Source organism: Cataglyphis hispanica, chromosome 11 (assembly GCF_021464435.1).
Source record: "Cataglyphis hispanica isolate Lineage 1 chromosome 11, ULB_Chis1_1.0, whole genome shotgun sequence".
Lineage (NCBI taxonomy): Eukaryota > Metazoa > Arthropoda > Insecta > Hymenoptera > Formicidae > Cataglyphis > Cataglyphis hispanica.
Window position 1 is genome coordinate 6,799,146 of NC_065964.1, and position 20,567 is coordinate 6,819,712.

At 35.0% G+C, this 20,567-nt stretch overlaps 1 protein-coding gene and 1 long non-coding RNA gene across 3 annotated transcripts in view; one reads left to right on the forward strand and one right to left on the reverse strand.

The window, feature by feature from the left end:
* The first annotated feature begins 128 nt into the window (after positions 1–128).
* Positions 129–20,567, forward strand: part of LOC126852665 (uncharacterized) — a 115,662-nt gene continuing 95,223 nt past the window's right edge. For both annotated transcript variants that reach the window (XR_007687863.1, XR_007687862.1), the window contains exons 1-2: positions 129–391; positions 708–808. This is a non-coding gene — a long non-coding RNA (uncharacterized LOC126852665). The remainder of the gene's footprint in view (positions 392–707; positions 809–20,567) is intronic.
* LOC126852649 (alpha-mannosidase 2) overlaps positions 10,542–20,567 on the reverse strand; it is a 119,440-nt gene continuing 109,414 nt past the window's right edge. Inside the window, exons 6-7 of the mRNA XM_050597644.1 lie at positions 16,726–17,194; positions 10,542–16,434 (exon numbers count right to left, since the gene is read on the reverse strand). Of these exons, the coding sequence (XP_050453601.1) occupies positions 14,289–16,434; positions 16,726–17,194 (2,615 nt within the window). The 3' untranslated portion in view covers positions 10,542–14,288. The remainder of the gene's footprint in view (positions 16,435–16,725; positions 17,195–20,567) is intronic.

A 20,567-nucleotide genomic window follows, 5' to 3' on the forward strand; every position in this document is an offset into this window, starting at 1 on the left:
CGCACGGGCGTTAATTTATTTTTAAACGGGCGCGGGAGTCCCCTCGCGCGTCGAGCCCCACGTCATCAGCCAATGGCAGGTGAGCGAGAGCGGCGCGCACGTGGCCAAAATCAAAAAGAAAAAGGTACATGAAAGTATATAAAAAAACTGTGGAACGCGCGCGCGAGAAAGTAGCGCCGGGAACGAGCGCGTTACGTGACAGTACGTATCGGTCACGTGTATATTTATTTATTTCATGCACATGCAAAAACTGATTTACGATTCGATCGCATGCGTAATTGAAAATTCAAACGCATGAGGGAAAAAATACGATATTCACGTAACTGCGTTACGTGTCTGCAGATCGCAGATTGTATTTCTTCGAATTCGAAATCTGAAGGTCCTTGCGAAGGTAAGTGAATCAAGGGCGAAATTTACGATGATTTGTAAAACTTAATTTATGTAATAAATTTATATGAATTTTTAACCTCGACTAAAATCGGGAAGCGAATTTTCTTTTTAACTGATATGAAAGTCAGAAGAGTGAAATGACAAAGAAATTTAAATGTAAAATAAAAATGTTACTTGATAAGAAAAAAATAACACTTCCACTTATTATGTTAACCTTCTTTTAAATTGTAAAATTCTGTTCTTTCCTATCACTTATTTTATCGTAATATGCATAATTCAAAGTTTAAACACTAAAAATAAAATTGCATTTTTTTCAGATATATATATGACAGAGGTGATAAGCAAACTTCAAGAGCGTCTCGAATTGAAATTGATAGAATAGAAAAATTGAGTTTCAAATGAGTTCCAAAAATCTCTGGTAAGTCAAATATCAAAAATTATATTTAAATTATGGCGAAAAGAAAACATTCCAAGTATCACATTTACAAGATGTCACCTTACTAATTATTATTTTTATACGGCGTTTGCATAATATTTCATTTATTACATAATTTTTTTAAAAAATTTTCGCGTTTCTTTATATCTTACATCTTCCTATAATTAATTTCATGAATTATAAAACAAATTATAAAAACGGAGAGCCCGTCTTTTGTTTAGAATTAAGATAAGTCAACGCTTAAGGTATGTTAATGAATTCCTCTGCATTTGTTTTGCTGCGACGCATTTATATGGCATTTAAGCGCAAGGTTATATGTAAAATATATAGTTAGAATCTCTCGGTTAACGTTAATAATCTATCTGCAGTCTGTTTCGTGCAAACACTTTCATCTTCTTGACTTTACACGCGGGAAGCGAGCTTTATTTCATGCAGTCGCGGTTGAGCGCGTCTCGTCTATTATCCCGCGATTGACGTGTCTAATTGCATCAATTGCGTAATAAATGGAAATTAGGCTGCTCCAAATGGCCAAGTATCGCTCGGAGGTCAATCGTCTGTGAGTGTGCAATTTTGCAGCTCATATCAATGGACACGTGAGACACGCATATCAAAGTGAAAAAAGATAATTGATTGATTATTAAATCAATGTTAACGCGGCAGTAATTATATTCTTGATTCTTGACAGATGATAATCTTATATTAAATAGAGGAATAATGATTATTTCAGATTAAGTAAGAATAATAATATTCTTATATTAAATGAGATCAAATATATTAATGTAATGTCTTTTCATTTTGTTTTTCTCAATATTCAGGATGATATCAATTTTTCAATTGTCTCTCTCTTTCTCTCTCTCTCTGACTTTCTTTTTTCGTTCTTCTTTATTCAATTTATTTTATTCGCTATTAATGTTCAAATCGTATTCTCAGAAATTTAAAAAAATTTCGAAATATTAATATACGCATTTTCTCTCTCTCTCTTTTTTCCGTTTTCTTTCTCCTTTCTTCTAATTCTTCTGATTTTTCTAATTCTTTTATCTTAATCACTTTCAAAAAAATGTTGCATAGTTAAATATGATACATAGATAAAAGGCATCTATATTTACATATACTCTTATTTACAAACTTTTTTCTAAAGAATATCGTTTGTTATATAATAAAAAATGTTAAATTGAGAGTTTTATAAAATAATTATATATCAACATTTGTGGTAAATGTAAAGAGAAATTAAAATTAAATATGTTTAAAAATTAAAGTAAAATGAACGTATACTTTATTTTTATAGAATTACGGATGATTGTGTAAAAGAAAAATTTTTACTTTCAACAATCAATAGCTAGTAATATAACCGGTAGAAAATCGCCGCAAATTTTAGGTTTTTTTTTTTCCACTTTTATACAAAACACAGATATGTCTGTACTCGATTCTCAATTATAATATTATCTGCCCTTTAGCAAATCGGGTAAAAATTTTATTATGTAAAAATGTGAAGAGTACATTCTGTCTATATTTGCGTAATTTGCATAAAATTTTCTGCGGAGATGCATACTTCAAGTAACTACGCGGTTAATCACACGTGTTTGCACCTTCTTTAATATTATGTATTATTAAGAAATATCGTCAACCGGATCTAAAAAATACATTAAACCTTGACCATTGAATTCTCATATGACGACTGAATGAAAAAATATATGCAAAAGGTAAAAAAATATTTTATGGCTCATCATCGATGATATTAACATTTCTTTATTATAATTACAGTTAAACTGTACAACGGAAATGAATGATAAATTGATTTCCTCCAACAAATAGATAATAAAAATTGATAATATTTGAGAAACGAGAGAGATTAATAATTTTTATATAAATATTTTTTATAAAATTTTATACAAATATAGTCTGAATGTGAATTTATTATCGAGAATTTGTCTTCCTTAAAATAATAATGATCATCGATAATAATAGCATCAAAATCATAAATGTATTAGTTTTCTATGATTATATAATTGCATGTGTTGCCATTATTCAGGCGCTTTCTGTGTAACAATATATATAGCAAAGAGTTACATTTTTTTATCAAATTTTAAAATGACTTTAAATCGTGATCTATAATTAGACATTCCTTTTATAATGAAAGTTAACGGACTTTAATTACTCTTTATGAACGGGCAAGCAATAATGGTAAAGCGTTATTATTAATTCAATTCTACATGTGCTTTACATTAACTGATTTTCAACTAGAGGTAATTGCTACGATATTTAACATGTAAAAATTTCAAAATGTAGAAAAAATATATCTTATTATATTTAAACATAAAGTGATAATTCGAGAAAAGAATTTCTACTTTCGATTTCTTTTTTAATAGAATTTTTCTGAAAGCATTAAATTCATTCTATATTATAATATTCAAATTATGTCAAAGTTCTCTGATAATTAATCACATTCGTACCTTCATACATTAAAACCATGTTGTACATTATGTTAAAACGCGAAAACGCGATGCTGTAATTTTACATTTATCGCTCAAGTCCTCGAGGTATCTCATCTCTGGCTTTCATTATAACGGTAAACCAGTAAAATTTTATATCGTTTTCTCAACAGTCTCGTGCTCGGATAACAGAGGCGATATCCGCCTCTCGGAGCACAGACGTTTAGGCGAAATGGAGTTTATAATAAAATTGCTCCGATAAATATTAATGATATCGGTAACGTCATGCGCCGGCTGTTGTTAGTTAGAGCTCACGATGACTTTTCTCATCCGCTCCGTCAATGAAATCGATATCCTCCTTAGCTCGCAACTCGAATTTGATCTTTGACTTCAAAGATTATTCTCGATTTAAATAAGTTCTGTGCATTTTTAATAAAAAATATGCCAAGCAATATCGTATTTTGAAAAGATAAATTTCTGATCTGAAATAAAAAGATATTTATTTTTAAATTCATGACAGTTGGATTCACAAATTATTTGATTATCAATTATAGTAAAATGATAATTTTAATAATGATAGTTTGTCTATTCATATTTGCTTATCTATGTTTGTTACATTCTATTTCAGTCAATTCCATACTTGTATTATTATTTCTGGCATCCTACCAAGAACATTTTTCTTTTTTGTAATGTTTAAAAAAAAATATATATATATATATATCTCAAAGTTTGTGAATAAAAATAATATCATCTAACGCGAATATTGAACGTTGAAAGATTGTAACAGATGCTGACGCGCATTGGATATTTCTCATAGAAAAAATTCTCTACTATAAATAAAAAAATTCTTTATATTAAATTCAAGATATGTTTCAAAACACACACACATTCTCTCTCCTTCTCTCTCTCTCTCTATTAATCTTATATTAATTCTAAGATGAGAGAACAATCTCTCCCTGTGGAAACTCACCTTCTCCAGTGACGGATCTGTCTTCTCTGTGATTTCTTCTGACTTTTGTCGAAAAAACTTTTCTCTCCGCTTGCGTATATTCGACTCGCGTTCGTCCCTTCGCTCTCGCACGTCTTCCTAATAGAAATTGATGCAACGGCGTCTCCGAGAGAGATGATGGATGGCCTGCCGACTGGTAAGCAGCGATTCGAGAAGCAGTCCTTGCAAATTATTTTTCTAGCTTGAAGAAAAGCAGGAGTTTCGGAGTTTTAGACGGACTTTCCCATAGAAAGAGCGAGAGCTTTTAATCTTTCATATATTTTCTAAAGTTCTAAAAGGGGATAAAAGCTTACGCAAATTATAATACTTCTGGTATTCATTAACAACATTTTCTAGTTGCCGTCTAACAGATTCTTCAGGAAGAGGAAAACAAATCAAACCTCAAACTTGACCGCGGTTAATATTTACGGAAAGATTCGCCGATATCGGAAATATACTTTGCTGATAAACGTTGGGCGAACTTGGCCTAAAAAATACCTCGTAGCGAGCTTAATTTCCGGCCCGTTGAATCGGCTCGCGGAAGATCGATGCTATGCGGTGAGGGACCGCGATATTACGAAACCGCCTTCAGAAGTTTGATAAGCTTCGAAGAGCTTGACGCTTGATGGAGTGGACTTATATGTCTTCGGCGTTTTGCAACGATTCCGCTCAACGAAATAGCGCGTATGTCTCTATTCGCTTCTCGGGAGACGAGGATAGGCGAACGAGAGTGTCGGTGAGTGGATGGTTCGTTTATCGTGCGACCAGAATGGCAATTTATCTTACTGGCAAGACGGACCGAAGGTACCGAGTCCCTCGGATATAAATGACGTTGCTTTTCGCGAAGATCTTCTTCGGCATTTCGCGACGGAGATGAGGCTGGAAAATCTGCCGTTCCCGTGTAAACGATATCACGTTGGAGTACATTTTCAATTTCGCGTACACATATTAAGAGTCCGCGAGCTTCTTTTAGCTTATAACGCTCAAGTACATTCTCTATTTTCTAAGATATCTTGAGGACCGGCGTCTTGGATCTTTGAGGCGGGGAAAATTACATGCAGGGGTCTCGCGATTTACGCGTCCAGGTCCGGTAACTTTTACTTAATTCGATTGCAAGAGGAGTTGTGAAAATTGTGCGAACACTAACTCAATACAAAGTTAAATTGTTGAAACAAATTTTCAATCTAATCACGGAGAAAATTAAGTTAAACATCGCGGAAATAAATAGGAAAATATAATCATTATCTCTTCTATAAAAATTATGGCAAAAGATTTTCAATCAAAAGAACAGGATCATTACTCTTCTTATAATTAAAAGCTATTTATTTGAGGTAAAAATATTTGTTCAGAGCAAATACTGAAACGAATCGCAAATATCTTCGATATTGACATAAGAAAGAAAAATACGATGTGAGAGGGAAATCAGGCGCCTATCGTTCCTTATCACCTTGAGAAACGTCACGGGCTTCGAAAATGATCCGCATTTCTATCTCCACTTCATTCACTCCGTCCTCCCCGGTTGCGATCATGTATGCCTGTGTATATAGAAGAGTTCGCGTTTCTGGAGTTCCCATCCGTACCGCGAGAAAAGACACTTCGTCTTCCTTTGCGCCGGCTTGAACTTTATTATTGGTAAACAAGCTTGCTGCTCTTTTCCCTCTTCCATTTCCGTCTCCAGCAGGCCGAGCTGGTTTTTCACGATTTCTCTGTCGTCCTTTCCACGGTTAGATGTCTGTGTATGTTTGGGAACTTTGGGATTAAACTTGAAGTACGCGATTCACATTGGGGGATGAGATCGGAAGAGGAGAGAGAGAGAGAGAGAGAGAGAGAGAGAGAGAGAGATCAGACACAATAGATATATTAAATATTACGATATATACATCTCGTATATCCCGCAAGTTTTCTACGCTATTTAATAAATGCACCATGTTATTTATCACTGGCAATATATAAACGACTTATAATTAATTATTAATTAATTTCAAAACTGGTTCGCCGGCCCGTAAATTGTGGATTAATGTAAATTAGCGTATAATTCCAATGTGCACGAGAGATTAAGCGTGCATCTGCGCAAATTTCTCTCTCTCTCTCTCTCTCTCTCTCTCTCTCTAACTAGAATTAAATTTTAAAATACTTTATATAAATGAACGAGAAACTTGTTTGCTTGAAGATACAATGCAATTATCTGCAAATTATTCCGCTCTTCGAATATGTACGTAAACCATGATATTTTTAAATTTAAATTTTACATTATACGTAGATGAATTAATTTTAGTTTATCAATTTCATCAACGTAGCTTCAAGCACAAAATAATGTTCGTTTCCTCGATAGAATACTTGAACGATTGCCAACGACGAACTTTTTCAATATAACTTTCTCCTTTGCGCTTAGGAGACTGTTGCTTCGCAGTTAGTGAAACGGTCGACTTATCGTTTTAAGTTTATTTTATAAATTCGCACCTATAACATAAAAACCATCTTTTTTATCGCGCAAATAAATTATATTATTTATTCAAGATTATATTAAGTTTTTTTTTATTTTTCTGAAAATTTCTAATTTTGAAAGCACTTTCTTGTAAACATTCTGATAAAACGTTATCCCGGGGACGTCTACGAATCTTTAAGGGCACACTTCCCTTCCCTCCCCCACCCTCCCACCCTCTTGTTCCTCGTTGCCCGTGTAATTGATGAAACCCGACTCGTCGTCGTCATCGCGCTGAAGAGGAGAGACGGATTTTCATCTAGCGCCGAGTCGGGAAGAAGAAAAGCGATATCCCTCTGCGGTAGACGGTACACGCCAACGAGAAAAGTTTCTCTCCAGACGTGCGTTTATTAAAACTATCTCCCCCCCCTTCGCATTGCTGTCTACACAGCAATCGAGACTAGTACTATCTCGTTTTTCACATCGAGCAAAAGATTCTTGCAAAAATCTCGAATATTTTAACAAAATGCGAAATTGACTTTCGTATCCCAATACCTGCACACATTTACCAGGGATCCTTCCGATGACGAAACAATTGTAAGAAGAAAACAACGGACAAATTAAAATATTGATATAAATGAAGAATATCAAAATAAAATCGTTTATTATTTTATTCTAAGAGAAATTGTACTACTTTTTCTAAAAAAAGGACATTTGTATTTGTTTAGAATTATATGTATAGTGATACTTGTATACCCCTTTCTTTATGTCAACTTTTTAATTTAATTTTTAACGCGTCAAAAATTAGAATTTTTATTCTACACTTTAATAAGTCGTTAGCGCAAAGTGATTGTGTTTGCATTGATCGTTTAAATGACTCGTGATACTGCTAATTATTAATGATATTACGTCGAAGAGGCGCCGGCGGGGTGGCGAATAATCTCGGCTCGCCGCGTTGTCTCCCAGACGACGACGGTCGGAATAATTTGCTGCAAGACGCTGCGCGGTAAGAAGCACAGCCGTAGCTTACATAATCCACGCGGGACTGCTTATATTTCCATATAAATTAACGGAACGCGACTTACGGCGACTAACGAAATCCTGTGGGGGCGCCCCTTACGGTCCTTTACGTCGCGCGGCTTCATAAGACTCGTCTTATCTCAGCGTCACGATACAGAAAGCACCGCTTTTCTCTACCTCTATCCTTCGTTCACCAGACGCGACGTTTATGGATGCTGCTGCTAGTAGTGATGATGGGAGGAGGAGGGGGGGGAGGGAGGCAAGAGGGGAGAGGAACATCTTCGTTTCTTCGTGGTTCGAGGGAAACACCTTCGTCCTAACGAGATTCTCAGTTATCCACTATGCGTCTCGGGATTGTCCTCGCGCTAATTGTCTGGTGTAAAAGCATCGACGTGGTGTTAAGAAGAGATGATGAAAACCGCGTGCTATATATATGCGTATCAAATTGTAATTATGTAATTCGTGAGAATTTTATTTCTACGGTTTCTTTCAACGATTTTAAGTTAATCTCTCTTTTGATGAAAATAAATATCGAAACAGCTTATTTATATGCATTCGTGAATTGTAATAGTGAAAAATAAATGACTTTAATCGAGGTTCAAAATTAAATTTTCATAGAGATCTTTTTGGATATTTTTTAATAGTATATTTTTGTCATTTGTTATATTTTTCCGCGCGTGTAATCTATCTTTTAAATCATTTGTGTAGTTTTGAATAAATTTTTAATTTGGTAAGATATTTTATTTTAATTAAATTAATTATTATAACTAATGATAACGCTTGTTATATAATTCGAAAAGGAGTTATAATTTTATTACCTTATAATTATTTATGCGATATGCTTCGCGTTTCATTGGAGGAGCAATATTCTAAAAAAGTTTCGATATCGCGATTCACTTGACTTATGTAACAGCGAGTTAAGATTTATAAATATTCATAACCGAAGCGGCTAAGCGCCGCTCGTTCCATCGACCTTTTTTTGCCACAGTCAATCTCGGCAAGGAAAATCACTGACGTTTTCCTTTGAATATCTTTGAATAAATTCTGCGATTTCTCCTGATTCTCGCGCGATATCGTCCTATAGTGCGCGTATAATCTTCCAGCAGAAAATGCAAATTATTCATTAACTTTCAGAGTCGCCAGCATTTTATCGAATAAAGAACATCTCGTTTTAAGAAAAAGTCTTTAGTGTCTTAAAGTAAAACGAGATTTTATTTCATTATCCAAAATGTATATCCATTAATAGTGTAACTAGAAATTTTCCGATATAAATGTTTTTAATTAAAAAAAAAAAAGAATATTAAAAATGTTATAGCCTTTCTGATTCTTTAGATTAAAAAAAATATATATATATATATATATATATATATATATATATAATGTGTGATATAATATTTGGCGCATTTCTGCTATTATTTGTATAATTGCAGTAATAAAATTCTCGTGATTAAACGATGGGAAATCCTCGCGCGACTACCTACATAAAGAAAAGGGACACAAACTTTTAATCGCGATTTTCTGATGATTATGGGAGGAATGTTGGAAAAAAGCCACGATCTTACAGAGGGCCATTACGAGTGTCAGGTTCATGAACGAGCTGACGAAGTATCCTGGCGGGCGGGCGAATGGAAACTTCGTTGTCCTCGGCGAAAAAGGAAATTGAATCGATTGTAATTAAAACTTGTATAACGAAGACATGTGCGCGCGCGGAGTTCATTTCAGCTGTCGGGACGGAACGGCGGAAATCCCATTTTTCCGCCTACATCGAGCTGAATCATCGCGCGAAAGACGCGAATATTCGTTTTATAAATTAATGTAGCGTCTCTAAAAGTGCTCGAAATTTCGACACAACTATTTCTTCCCGCGAATCATTCGTATCCTTCCTTTTTTTCAATCGTCAACTTTTTAAAATCTAAATCAAACGCAAGCTGAGTACGAGAAGCGAATATCCATTCTCTGTTGATTAGACAGTTACATAAAATAGATGGATTAATAGATAGATGAAAAATATAAATCGAAACAATTCTCAGTATTATTAAATCTGTGGCATTAAATATGTCTGAAAAATTTAAAATTAGAACAATAAGATAAAATCGTCGTGAGATAGATTCGTGACTTTCCGTACTTTCGCTTTCCTGTAAATTGTGAAGCTCTTTCACGATTTCATGACGATATAATCCGGATAAGTGCCCAGGCCTCTACTCGCGGTTTTATCTGACTCGGCAATATACAAATGATGTCGGACTTGAAGAAGGGGTCCCTTAAGCATCGTCGAAGATGGAATATGCAAATTAGTCCGCTTCGCGCGAAGGGGACCACCTTGCAATTTTCTTGATTCTGCGTTTGCAGACCCCCGCCGTCTTATTATGGATTCAATTATGCGGTCAGTGGGCGATATCGATACGAGAGTGAGCACTTATCACCGCGAGGAATATCGCATATTCGCCATTAATGAGAGTTATGCACCAAGGAGCAGTATCGATTAACGTTTAGCCCAGATATTCCTTCCGTTGTACTACGAGCGTGTGTGTGTATTTTTTTTTTTGCATATTTGTCCGCATCTTTTAAGAGAAAAAATATCAATCGGTTCTCATGTAGTTTCATACTTGCGAAAAAATAAAATAAAAAATCTTTTGTTGAAAAAGATGCTACAAAAAATATCTCATAAGAAAAAGCAATAATCGACCTATTTAAGCGCATTATCTATACATCTATACATTATCAGACAGCTACAAGAACGTGAGAGCGCACGAAATTGGATTTTATTAAATTTTTTTACATACTCCTTGATTATTTTTCTCCTATCTCTATTCGAAGACTGTATTTGGATACAAAGAACAACGCGGCTGATCAAAATACGTCAGTTACTAATTTTATTTAATAAATATAATATTACATCGTATAACATAAAAGGAATATCGATATCGTAATCATCATTATCCGTCACTCGAATCGGGTAGCACTCGCGTGATTCCAAGTAATAAATTATTTGCGAATCACTCGAGCGACAGAGTTGTGTGAACACGTAATATAACTTTTAGTCTTTGATATAGAACTCCATTTCTCTCTCTTTCTCTAATGACGGCACAAAACATACAATATGTTACAATATCGTTATAGAGACAGTAGTTAACACGCGGTTTCGGGCACTTCATCGATACTTCCTGATATCGATTCAGTGCTCGAATAAAGTATTATTTCACGAAAATGTTTAACTCCGTCTTCTTAAAACACCCACAACAAAATTTCACTTGTCAAGGCGCTCTTTTTTGATTCGTTACGTTTAAAAACTCAAACTAAGCGAATAACTGTATATATGTAGAGAGCAGTGCATTGCATCATTAGTGTAAATGTAAATTAAAATAACAAAACTACAAAATACTAAAACAGAAACGATAATAAAACAATATTTTATCATATAATTAATTAATCAATTTGAGATAAATTTTTACAATTATTTAATCGATCGCAGAATAAAAACAGCCGCATTATTAAGCTAATAAATGAATAAATATATAAATAATATAAATAATTTATTTTTTACAAACATTTTTTCGCCTGTTTTCGTCAAAGATCCAACGCAATGATGCGCAACAGTAATGATCAAAAATGACACACAAGAGCATATTTTTTTCAGGAAAAAGAAACTTATTATTTCTATACTTTACCGGCGCATCATCCGCTCGTCTTTTATTTTCTATTACTCTTCATCTATCGGTTTAATCATCTCATCGACAATCCTCTATTTATGGACAACGTCGTTAAAACTCGTATAAACGATCGTTCGCAAACCGTGAAATTTATTAGAGCTATATAAATTGATTACTTAAATTTATAACTTTAAAATATTGCGATAACTAACTTACAAGGCTTAATAATTAAAAAAAAAAAAAACACTTTCTCGATCATAATAATTATATTCGCATACCGGGAAGAATATTGTTTTTATACACAAAAGTAATATTTTATAAACCGCTTTAGAGAGGATCTATATAATTCGTGACAAAATTCAGGATAGAATTCTATTTATAATTTTATGTACCACTTGTAGTACAGAACTTTCGAAGAATTAAAATATACATCTATACAAGATTAAGAATATACATATACACACGCACATACATGTATATTACATAGAATGTACAGTATATAAAATCATAAATCTATTTTGAATTCTGTCATGAATTCTAAATCATATAAAGTGGGTTCTACGGTTTTTTATTTTCGGAAAAATTAATTTCCTCTCTTGTCTCTCGTGTCAGAGGATGGGACAGTCTACTCGAAAGCTGCACGCAACTTTCCATTAATTAATCTAATATGTACAAATTATTTATATATAGAACTGTCGCACAGCTGCAAAAAGGGACACTTCGAGATTCTCTATGAAAATGGAAGATCACTGGGAACGATCGCACCACGATCGCAAAGAAATTCTGCGATATATTTATATATTGTTGACGAATCTCAATATTTGTCACTTACTCTCATAATCATAAAAAGTTTTAAAAGACTTTTCGCGTATGATACGAAAGAAAGTATATTATATTATTATCAATTTGACAGATTTTCAGTGCGTATAGTACTAACAATTTAGAAGATGAAAAAAAGCGAAATAAATTTCACAATCGTGACAATTATCAGTGTGTTCGAGAATCATGAGAGATATTTAATTATTTACAATTTTTTTTTAATAATTTATAAACTTTTTTTTAAATTATCTTGGTACCTTTGTTCAGTGGAGATTCTTGCATTATTTTTGAAAGATAACTCCATCATCTAACACACGCATTTGTAACATACGCAATTTATATTTTCGGATCTCGCGGAGAGAATCTCCGAATCGTGTCCCCCTCATCTATAAGAAGACACTAGTATCAGTATTCGCAGAGAGGGAAAGAGGGAAGACCAATAGCAAAATATCTAACATACGAAAATAGATGTATGAGATTTTCTTTACATCGTTCACTATCACAAATGTCATCTACGGTATCGTTAATTACTCTAGATCGAGTTACGATTTTTGATATGTACAATACATGTATATATATACATATGTATCTAGACGCTCTCTTAATAAAAGAACTGTCCGTAGTTGTGTTAGTCAGTCTGCCTACGGGTATTCATCGTGCGAACAAATAAAAGTGGCAGTTTGAAATTTTAATCAAATTTGTTCTTTTGTATAGGCCTAGTCTTTTGGCCCCTTTTATGTCTCGACATGTAATGCCTCTCCTTTTTTTTAAAAAAAAAAAATCTTCATTTATGAAGAAAGAAATACAGGGTTGAAAAAGTTGCTTTTTAAAGTAACTCGTTTCTACCTTTCTCGTATTTTTTTCTCTGAAAAATAACTTGTTAGCAATTTTTCTTTTAAAAAATAATTCGTCGACATTACTAAATTATTAATTTTGAAAAGTAATTCGTTACTGTTACTTAAAAAGTGAATCGTCACAATTTCCATTATTTTTTTTTAACGCTATGATGAGGCCAAGTTAAACACAAATTATAAATTATAATTCATAATTAAAGCTGTGCCAGCGAAAAGCGTATTTGTTTATGGAAGAATCGCTTAAAATTCAATAAACAAAGTACATCAGGATAAACCTGGAAAGATCTTGTGTTCTAATGAATATACTATTAATCAGATCTCATACTACGCAGTAGTAAATTACTAACATATTTATATATATTTACGTGTACATCTTTTTATTTCTCGCTTATCCCCTTCCCTCTTTCTCTCGATACCTCGGCGTTCCTGTCATTCAATAATAAAATGCAAGGAACGCATCATACAGGAACAATATGTACACAGCACGTGCACGTGTTGCACGTTTGTCATAATTAGCAGTTAATTATGTTGCATCGATTAAATTCTCTATTTACACACGCGCTCTTTCTGTCATTTCTGAAAATTTTCCGATATAAACGTAATGCGACCGACACGAAAAATCGTAGAAGTTGGCTAAATTTGTCCTCAAGAAGAATTAATGTAAAAAATTCTAGCGTGATGCTTGATTCAATATTTCGCAAGATTTACACTGTGAAATTTATAAATCTCTTTAATTTTTTATTTATAATTTTTATCATTAATCTGTTTTAAAACTTTTACTTTCTTTTTTTGTTTCTAAATAGAAGCGATTAAAGGATAAAACTAAATGTGTAAAAAAAAAAAAAAATAATGGCACAAATGATCGATTTCTAAACCGGTAGAGTACGTTGTCAAAAGAAATTGATAAAAATTCCTTCTAATAAAATAAAAAATTTTTTAAACGTATAACACTGAAAGAATCCGTTCTAATTAATCCATAAAGTGGTAATCATTTATTTCAATATATTGTCTCAAAACGATTTATCACTTTTTCAAATTTTTTTTCCCTTCATGTTGTTCCACACAAGAAAATTTTGTAATTACCTGCATTTTCGTATTCCATGGATTCTCGTCTTTTATCGCCAACAACATCGCACATTACACAAAGAGTTGAAGAGGTAGTATTTAATACGATTAATACGGCAGTGTTGTTCGAAAAGGGCAGATATTGCGTATTATCGGAATTTCATCAATCAATCAACGCAAGATTGACAATTGATCGCCAATCAACCATCTTAGCATCATTGTATAAAATTCACATTAAATGTTTCAAGTTGCATCGGTTGCAAACCAATTTCCTGGAGACCGTCCTTAAGACGGACACCCGGCCGCGTGCCAGTCAGCGATGTCTTGGTGACATTGATATTGTCAAGCTTGTAGAACGCGGTTCCCTGCGCGAGTCTCTCGATGAGCGGACAGTGTTTTAGCGCTATGTCGATGCCTACGGAGCAGCTGTAGCCCTGCCGGTGCAGCACCATAAGAGCGCTATTTACTGGGAAGTGCGGTAGTTTTTGATCGTGATTGGTGCGCAGATTGAGCAGATGAAGATCGCATGGAAAGCTCTGACTCAGCAATCGCACCTCTGGCGCCATAGTGACCTCCTGCTCGCTACCGTCCACGACGAAGATATTGACCGGATAGTTGAGAGCGTTGCTCAAATGATTGGCGAATAGTGATGGCCTCGAATATTTGTCTTTTTCGCCGGTTATGTCCTCGAGTAGCAACCAATGCTTAATGACGGTCCGCCGATTGTCCAGCAAACCCTCGCCCATGCCTCGCGAGTCGTCATACAGAGTTCTTCGATCCAGCATCACTTCCAACCAGCCGGGTTGGTAGCTGGCCGCGCCCTGACAGTGATTTACTAACAGCGTCAATCGGTGACTCGAATCTTCGATGTAGGCCATGGTTGTAATGGGAAAGTAATTGCCTTCGATACCGATGCGTTCAATCTTGGTGCGCTTAATCATCTGGTGACCGTTCAGATCGGTGTAAAACTCTGGTGGATCACCGTTGGAGATGTCAGTTTGTAGCCGCATGAACATTTCTGTTTCACGATTCTTAGGCGGCGTCTCGAAGTCTACGATGTTACGTACGTAGATGGCTTCTCCGAGGCCACCGTCGCGATGATAGATAGCCACATGGTGCGTTAGCAATTTGCCGTACTCGACAGTGAGCCGAGAACTAAGGCTGCCACTAACGATGTAGATCTTTTGATGAGGCGTGTAGGCTTCGAGAACATCCTTGTCAGTGTCCCGGAGATTCGGATCCGGCATGAAGAGATAAGCGCCACTATGGAATTGCGCTGACGGATACGCGGCGAATTGCACAGCGCACTGCATAATCTTACCAGTGGATTTTTTAGTAACTCTCTTTAGAAAGCCTGTCTGTCCATCAAATAGCAACTTCATTCGTTGATTCTCCAGCTGTACATCGCCCACCTGCATTGGTTTGATAGGAAAAACATTGTCCTTGCCGCAACGGCTGCAATACACTGTTGAGATAGCTTCCACCGGTACTTTATCGACCTGTTGCAAATGGTACGTGGCGATCGATAGAGGTTTCAGCTCGGCTACGAAAAGCAGTACATACACGTCATGCATGATATTCGTTGCATTCATCACTGGCGCAATCTGGTAAGGTATGGGATTTCTCTGTGGATCCATCACCTTGATCTTGTACGAAGTAACTTTGAGACTGATCACTTCCTGCCTGGGTTGCGCCAACGGATTGAAGAGGACGATCTTTTTAGTTTCGTGACCGTTCAAGCCAATCGGTATCTTCTTCGGCAGCTTCTCGTAGCTATCCCTGTCTGATTCAGCCAACACGTAAACGGAATTTGACTTGCCGCTAGTAACAGCCGCCAGCGATTGAATGGCGAAACTCTGCAAACTCGTAGTATCCGAGATTGACTCGAAGAGCTTCAATGCGTAATCCTTCATCACGAAAGACTTGGAGGTGCCGGTGATTGCATCGTGATGCTGAAACAGGCCCAGATTGCGCCTGGCCTTTACCAGCTTCTCGAAATATGTCTCGTAAAGTTTTATATCCTTGCCGGATTGCTTGGCAAGATTAAGCGTAATTGTATATAGAATCTCGGCTGATCTGAGATTCGCTTCGAGTTCGCGATCGAGGATCTTCATGTACGGCCTAGTGGTAAAGTAGCCGCTCCAATAGGCCGGTCTACCCTCACTGAAGATGTCCGAGTAGACGAAGAAGTCGCCCGTCAATGACGGAAACTTGTCTACACGCTTCTGTATCTCATGGAAATAATCCTTCGGCGTGCCAAACACTACCTCGGCATTGTATTCGTCTTTGCGGCTATTTATGTAATCCATCAAGATCTTGTAGTTCGTGTACTGTTGATCCCATTCGATCGCGTGGTCGTATCTGAAACATGGGAAATATAATTTTGTTTCATTAATTTAATCTTTGATGCATGTCTGTTTGATATAAAAATAAAATCATCTTCTTTTTAATTTATATAGAATGAAACAAAAAAATTATATAATTAATATGATTAATATATAATTAATATGATAAATAATAAGTATATTATTATTTTTTGTTCGATATATATGTATATTCCAAGAATTAAGAGATATCAGATAGAAGTCAAATAATTCTAAATTGAAGAGAAAATCTTCTTATCTTTATCTTTCGAAATAAAGCTATACAAACCTGAAATCATCGCCGAGCGGCATTAGAACGACGTTATGAGTAAAGAGCGAGCCGGTTCTCGCGTATTGTTCCAACAGGAGCTCGGCCATCTGCTTGACATTGTTGGGCGTGATCTCGACGGCGCGTACCGAGTACTCGGTATATTCGCCGCGTATCTTGCGGAAGTCGAAGTTGAGACAGACGTGAGGATGCGGACCGCACGAGTGCTTAATGTTGTAGATGTCGAACGGCTGATTGTGCGTGAGCATATCAGCGGAGCCGATGCGATCCCACGGCTGCCGCCAGATAAAGTCGCCGTACTGCTTCTTGGCGAACCACTGCTTCCACGCGTAATGTATCCTCTGGATCACCGTACCGGTCGCGCCCGAAGCCTTCAGAAAATAAGGTATGGTGCCACCGTGGCCGAACGGATCGACGGACCAGCCCGATTCGGGAACCACGTCGAGATTCGTCTTGAGCCATTGATGACCTAAAATTTTTAAATAAAAGTTCTTTTTTTATATAATTCTTAAAATGCTGGACACATTTGGAACGTTGGAAAAATATAACAATAGCGAGAAAGGGGAGTCAATTAGAATAAAAAATTATAGTAATTCAAGTATAAACATTTTGAGAAAGATAAGAAAGTATCATGTACAACAAATTTTCCGTCATCATTTAGGAGTCTGTTAAAAAAAAAAAAAATAATTCTTTTGCATTTTTACATATAAAAAAAATTTATATAAAATGCACAATCTTACATTAATTTTTCGAAATGTATTTAAAATTTAACACAATTTCACAAAAATTTGATAATACGTAATCTAAAACTAAAATAAAGAATATCGTTTTGAATTCATTATTGATATAATAATTAATGTACTTGCTCATTCATTTCATCGATCATTTTCAAACAATATAAATGTCTAGCAGGTGTCAAAACTCTTTAGACGTCTTTTAAAATTAGCCATGAAACTTCGTTTGTCGTTTGAATCGTCGTGAATTTTATTGTTAATTAATTAGCTAACAGAGATTCGATATAATTCGCTTATGGATTTAGTTTACGGTTTATTTTCGTTTAACCTTAAGTTAAAACTAATCTACAATTTAATTATGAATCGTATATGTATGTATATCGCAAAAGCCGCATCTGCTGGCCATTGGTTTTTTTATAGTATGCATTAATTTGCATCCCGAGAAGATTTTTGAAGTTCATTCAACCGCGTTTTACACGGTGCGATCAAATATTCATAATACGAATTAATCCGATGTTTCCGTATCCCGAATATTTCTAGCCCAATTTTTCTAGCGATGATTAATGCGTTATGGAAAATATAGATTAATGCGTGGAAAATATAGATTTAAACTAATTGTCTATGCAATATTAATTATTAAACAAATAAATAACATATAATAATGATCCGATAAAGAAAATATATTACCAAATTACTCTTTGAAAAGTCAAAATATTATCAGAATGATGTGAAATATGTAAAATAGTCAATCTGGGGGAGGGGAAGACTGGTCCTCGATTTTTTACAGAATATGCATCTAAATTTTTCATATTTTTTTTTGTGTTCGACAAATATTTTTAATCAATAATATAGGATGTATTTTATTAATTAATTGTAAAAATAAAAATAAATAAAAATTAAAGTTGAAATTACGGAGTAGCCCGTAAATCGAAATTGGAAAGTACAGAGAAAAAAGATAAATACAATTAAAGAGATATACCATTAGCGGAAACATCGGGCTTATCGAAAAAGTCATCGCCGCGGTTAGGGAAGAGAGAGAGTCGTCGATCATGGCCGGATAGGACCAGACGACGCGGAAACTTACGGCGTTGGCTGGCAAACGAAGCCGCGAAATTAATCCCGCAGGAACGTGAGCAGAGAACGCGGGTATACTCACCGGGGATGGTTAATAGAATTAGCCCAAAGTCAACGGTAGTTAGACGATATCCCGCAATCTCTCTTTCTCTCTGTCTTTCATATAGCCGCGACAATGAAGCGCGCTCGTGCGTTCCCATCGCTTATCGTTTAAGCCGTGTTTTTAGCATAATTTCACAAATGTTTATGGATATACAATAAATAATGTTTGCCAAGCACGCGAAAGATATAAATCATATGGATTATGTCGTTTAAATTATATTTATTTGCAATAAATTGTAATAAAAATGCATCGACAAATATTATAGAAATATTTTTATATAAAAATATGAATAAATATATATTGAGCTATTTTTCATAACTTTCTCGTAACATTATTTAAAGCTTGGTTTTTTTTTTAAATAAATTGAGAGTTATGAACACGAGCTTTAGAGATCGAAATTAGTAATGATTAAACTTAATGAAAATATGAATGTTAAAGCTATTCAGAAAATTCGCGATTTAATGCCGTTTGGAGAGCACGCGGAAATTAATGTTCACTTTGTGACGTGAGCATCTCCAACCAAATGATGGTGAATCCACCCAAAATCCAAATTCTCGGGGTCATTCGCAGCTCGCTTGCAACCCGGAAATTGCATCAATTATTCGAGAAAGCCAGAGCTCGGCCGCAAATTGCGCGTTCGTCGTCCTATCCCGCCGATGGAGCTCGCATTATTGTGGAAGTCCGGAGATAGAGATGGAGGGAAAGAGAGAGAGAGAGAGAGAGAGAGAATGCGAATAGAAACCAAGGTGAGAAAGAGAAACTAGAAGGGTGCCTAATGCGGGGAATAAACCATTAAACTGTACTCAGCCTGGTGCTCGACTGATTATAACTCGTTAGAGCTGCACGACATGTGTGCATTAACAGAATTATCGCCCCACCCTGAAAGATTGCGTCTCACATGCGAATTCGCTGCATTTCTGCGAGATCTGAGCGAGATAATGGCGAAGCTAATTTTTTCCAAAAGGATTGACATTGATATTTGTTATTTTAGAAAAAAGAAACGTGAGAACATGTTAAGTTTATTATCGAAAAAAAAAAAAAAAAAAATCTTAACGATAAACTCGTTTTTCTGAAAAGCGAGCTATTTGAATCGAGGAGGAAAATAATTGTAATGTGTGTATAAGATATAAAGTTTTAGGAAATGCTCGAATATGGAAATTCTCTTCTCGACAGTATGTCTTGAATCCCTGCAAACGAACGATTGGAGATAAGGAAGAAATGCATGAAAAAGCTACGGTCACGTTCTGATACTCTGAAATAGGATGTGCGAGTGCATGTCGAGAGATGCTGCGTGATATGTAGAGAGGATTTGCTGCACGAAATAAGTCAACAGTCGTGTCAATTCTCTATCTTTTTGGATTTCCAATTTCAATTTATCACAGTGTTCGTCTTTAAAAAATTTTTTTTTCCAAATTTTTTAGTCTGCACAATCGATCAGAATGATAACGATCAAGTACGAAATAAAAAATAAAAAGATTGTTATATTTTTTTATTCCCTAAAAAAATAATAAATAATTTCACAATATATTTCTTTTCTTATCGTCGAAATTTTCAGGGTATTTTATCATTCTTCCTTACTTTTAATCATTTTACTGGAAATATAGATTGGTTTTTGAAATATCTGGATTCGATTGCAATATGAATGCATAGTTGTCGCTTTTATCGAAGAAAAAGTCAGATTGTAGAACGAGAATAATACAAGATTATCATGCTCTGTTGTTAATTATTAATAGTCTGCTCGAGCATTATTATAAGTCTGTATAATCTTCAATACTTTGTAAAATAAAGAAGAAATTAGTTTCTCTCTATAACCAGCCGATAATGAGAAATATCGTGCGCCACTTGTTGCTTTCATTTCAAGCCCTAATCAGCGAAAGCTATCAACGTCAATTTTCGTACTTACATCCATACGTTACACATTTTCTCTAAAG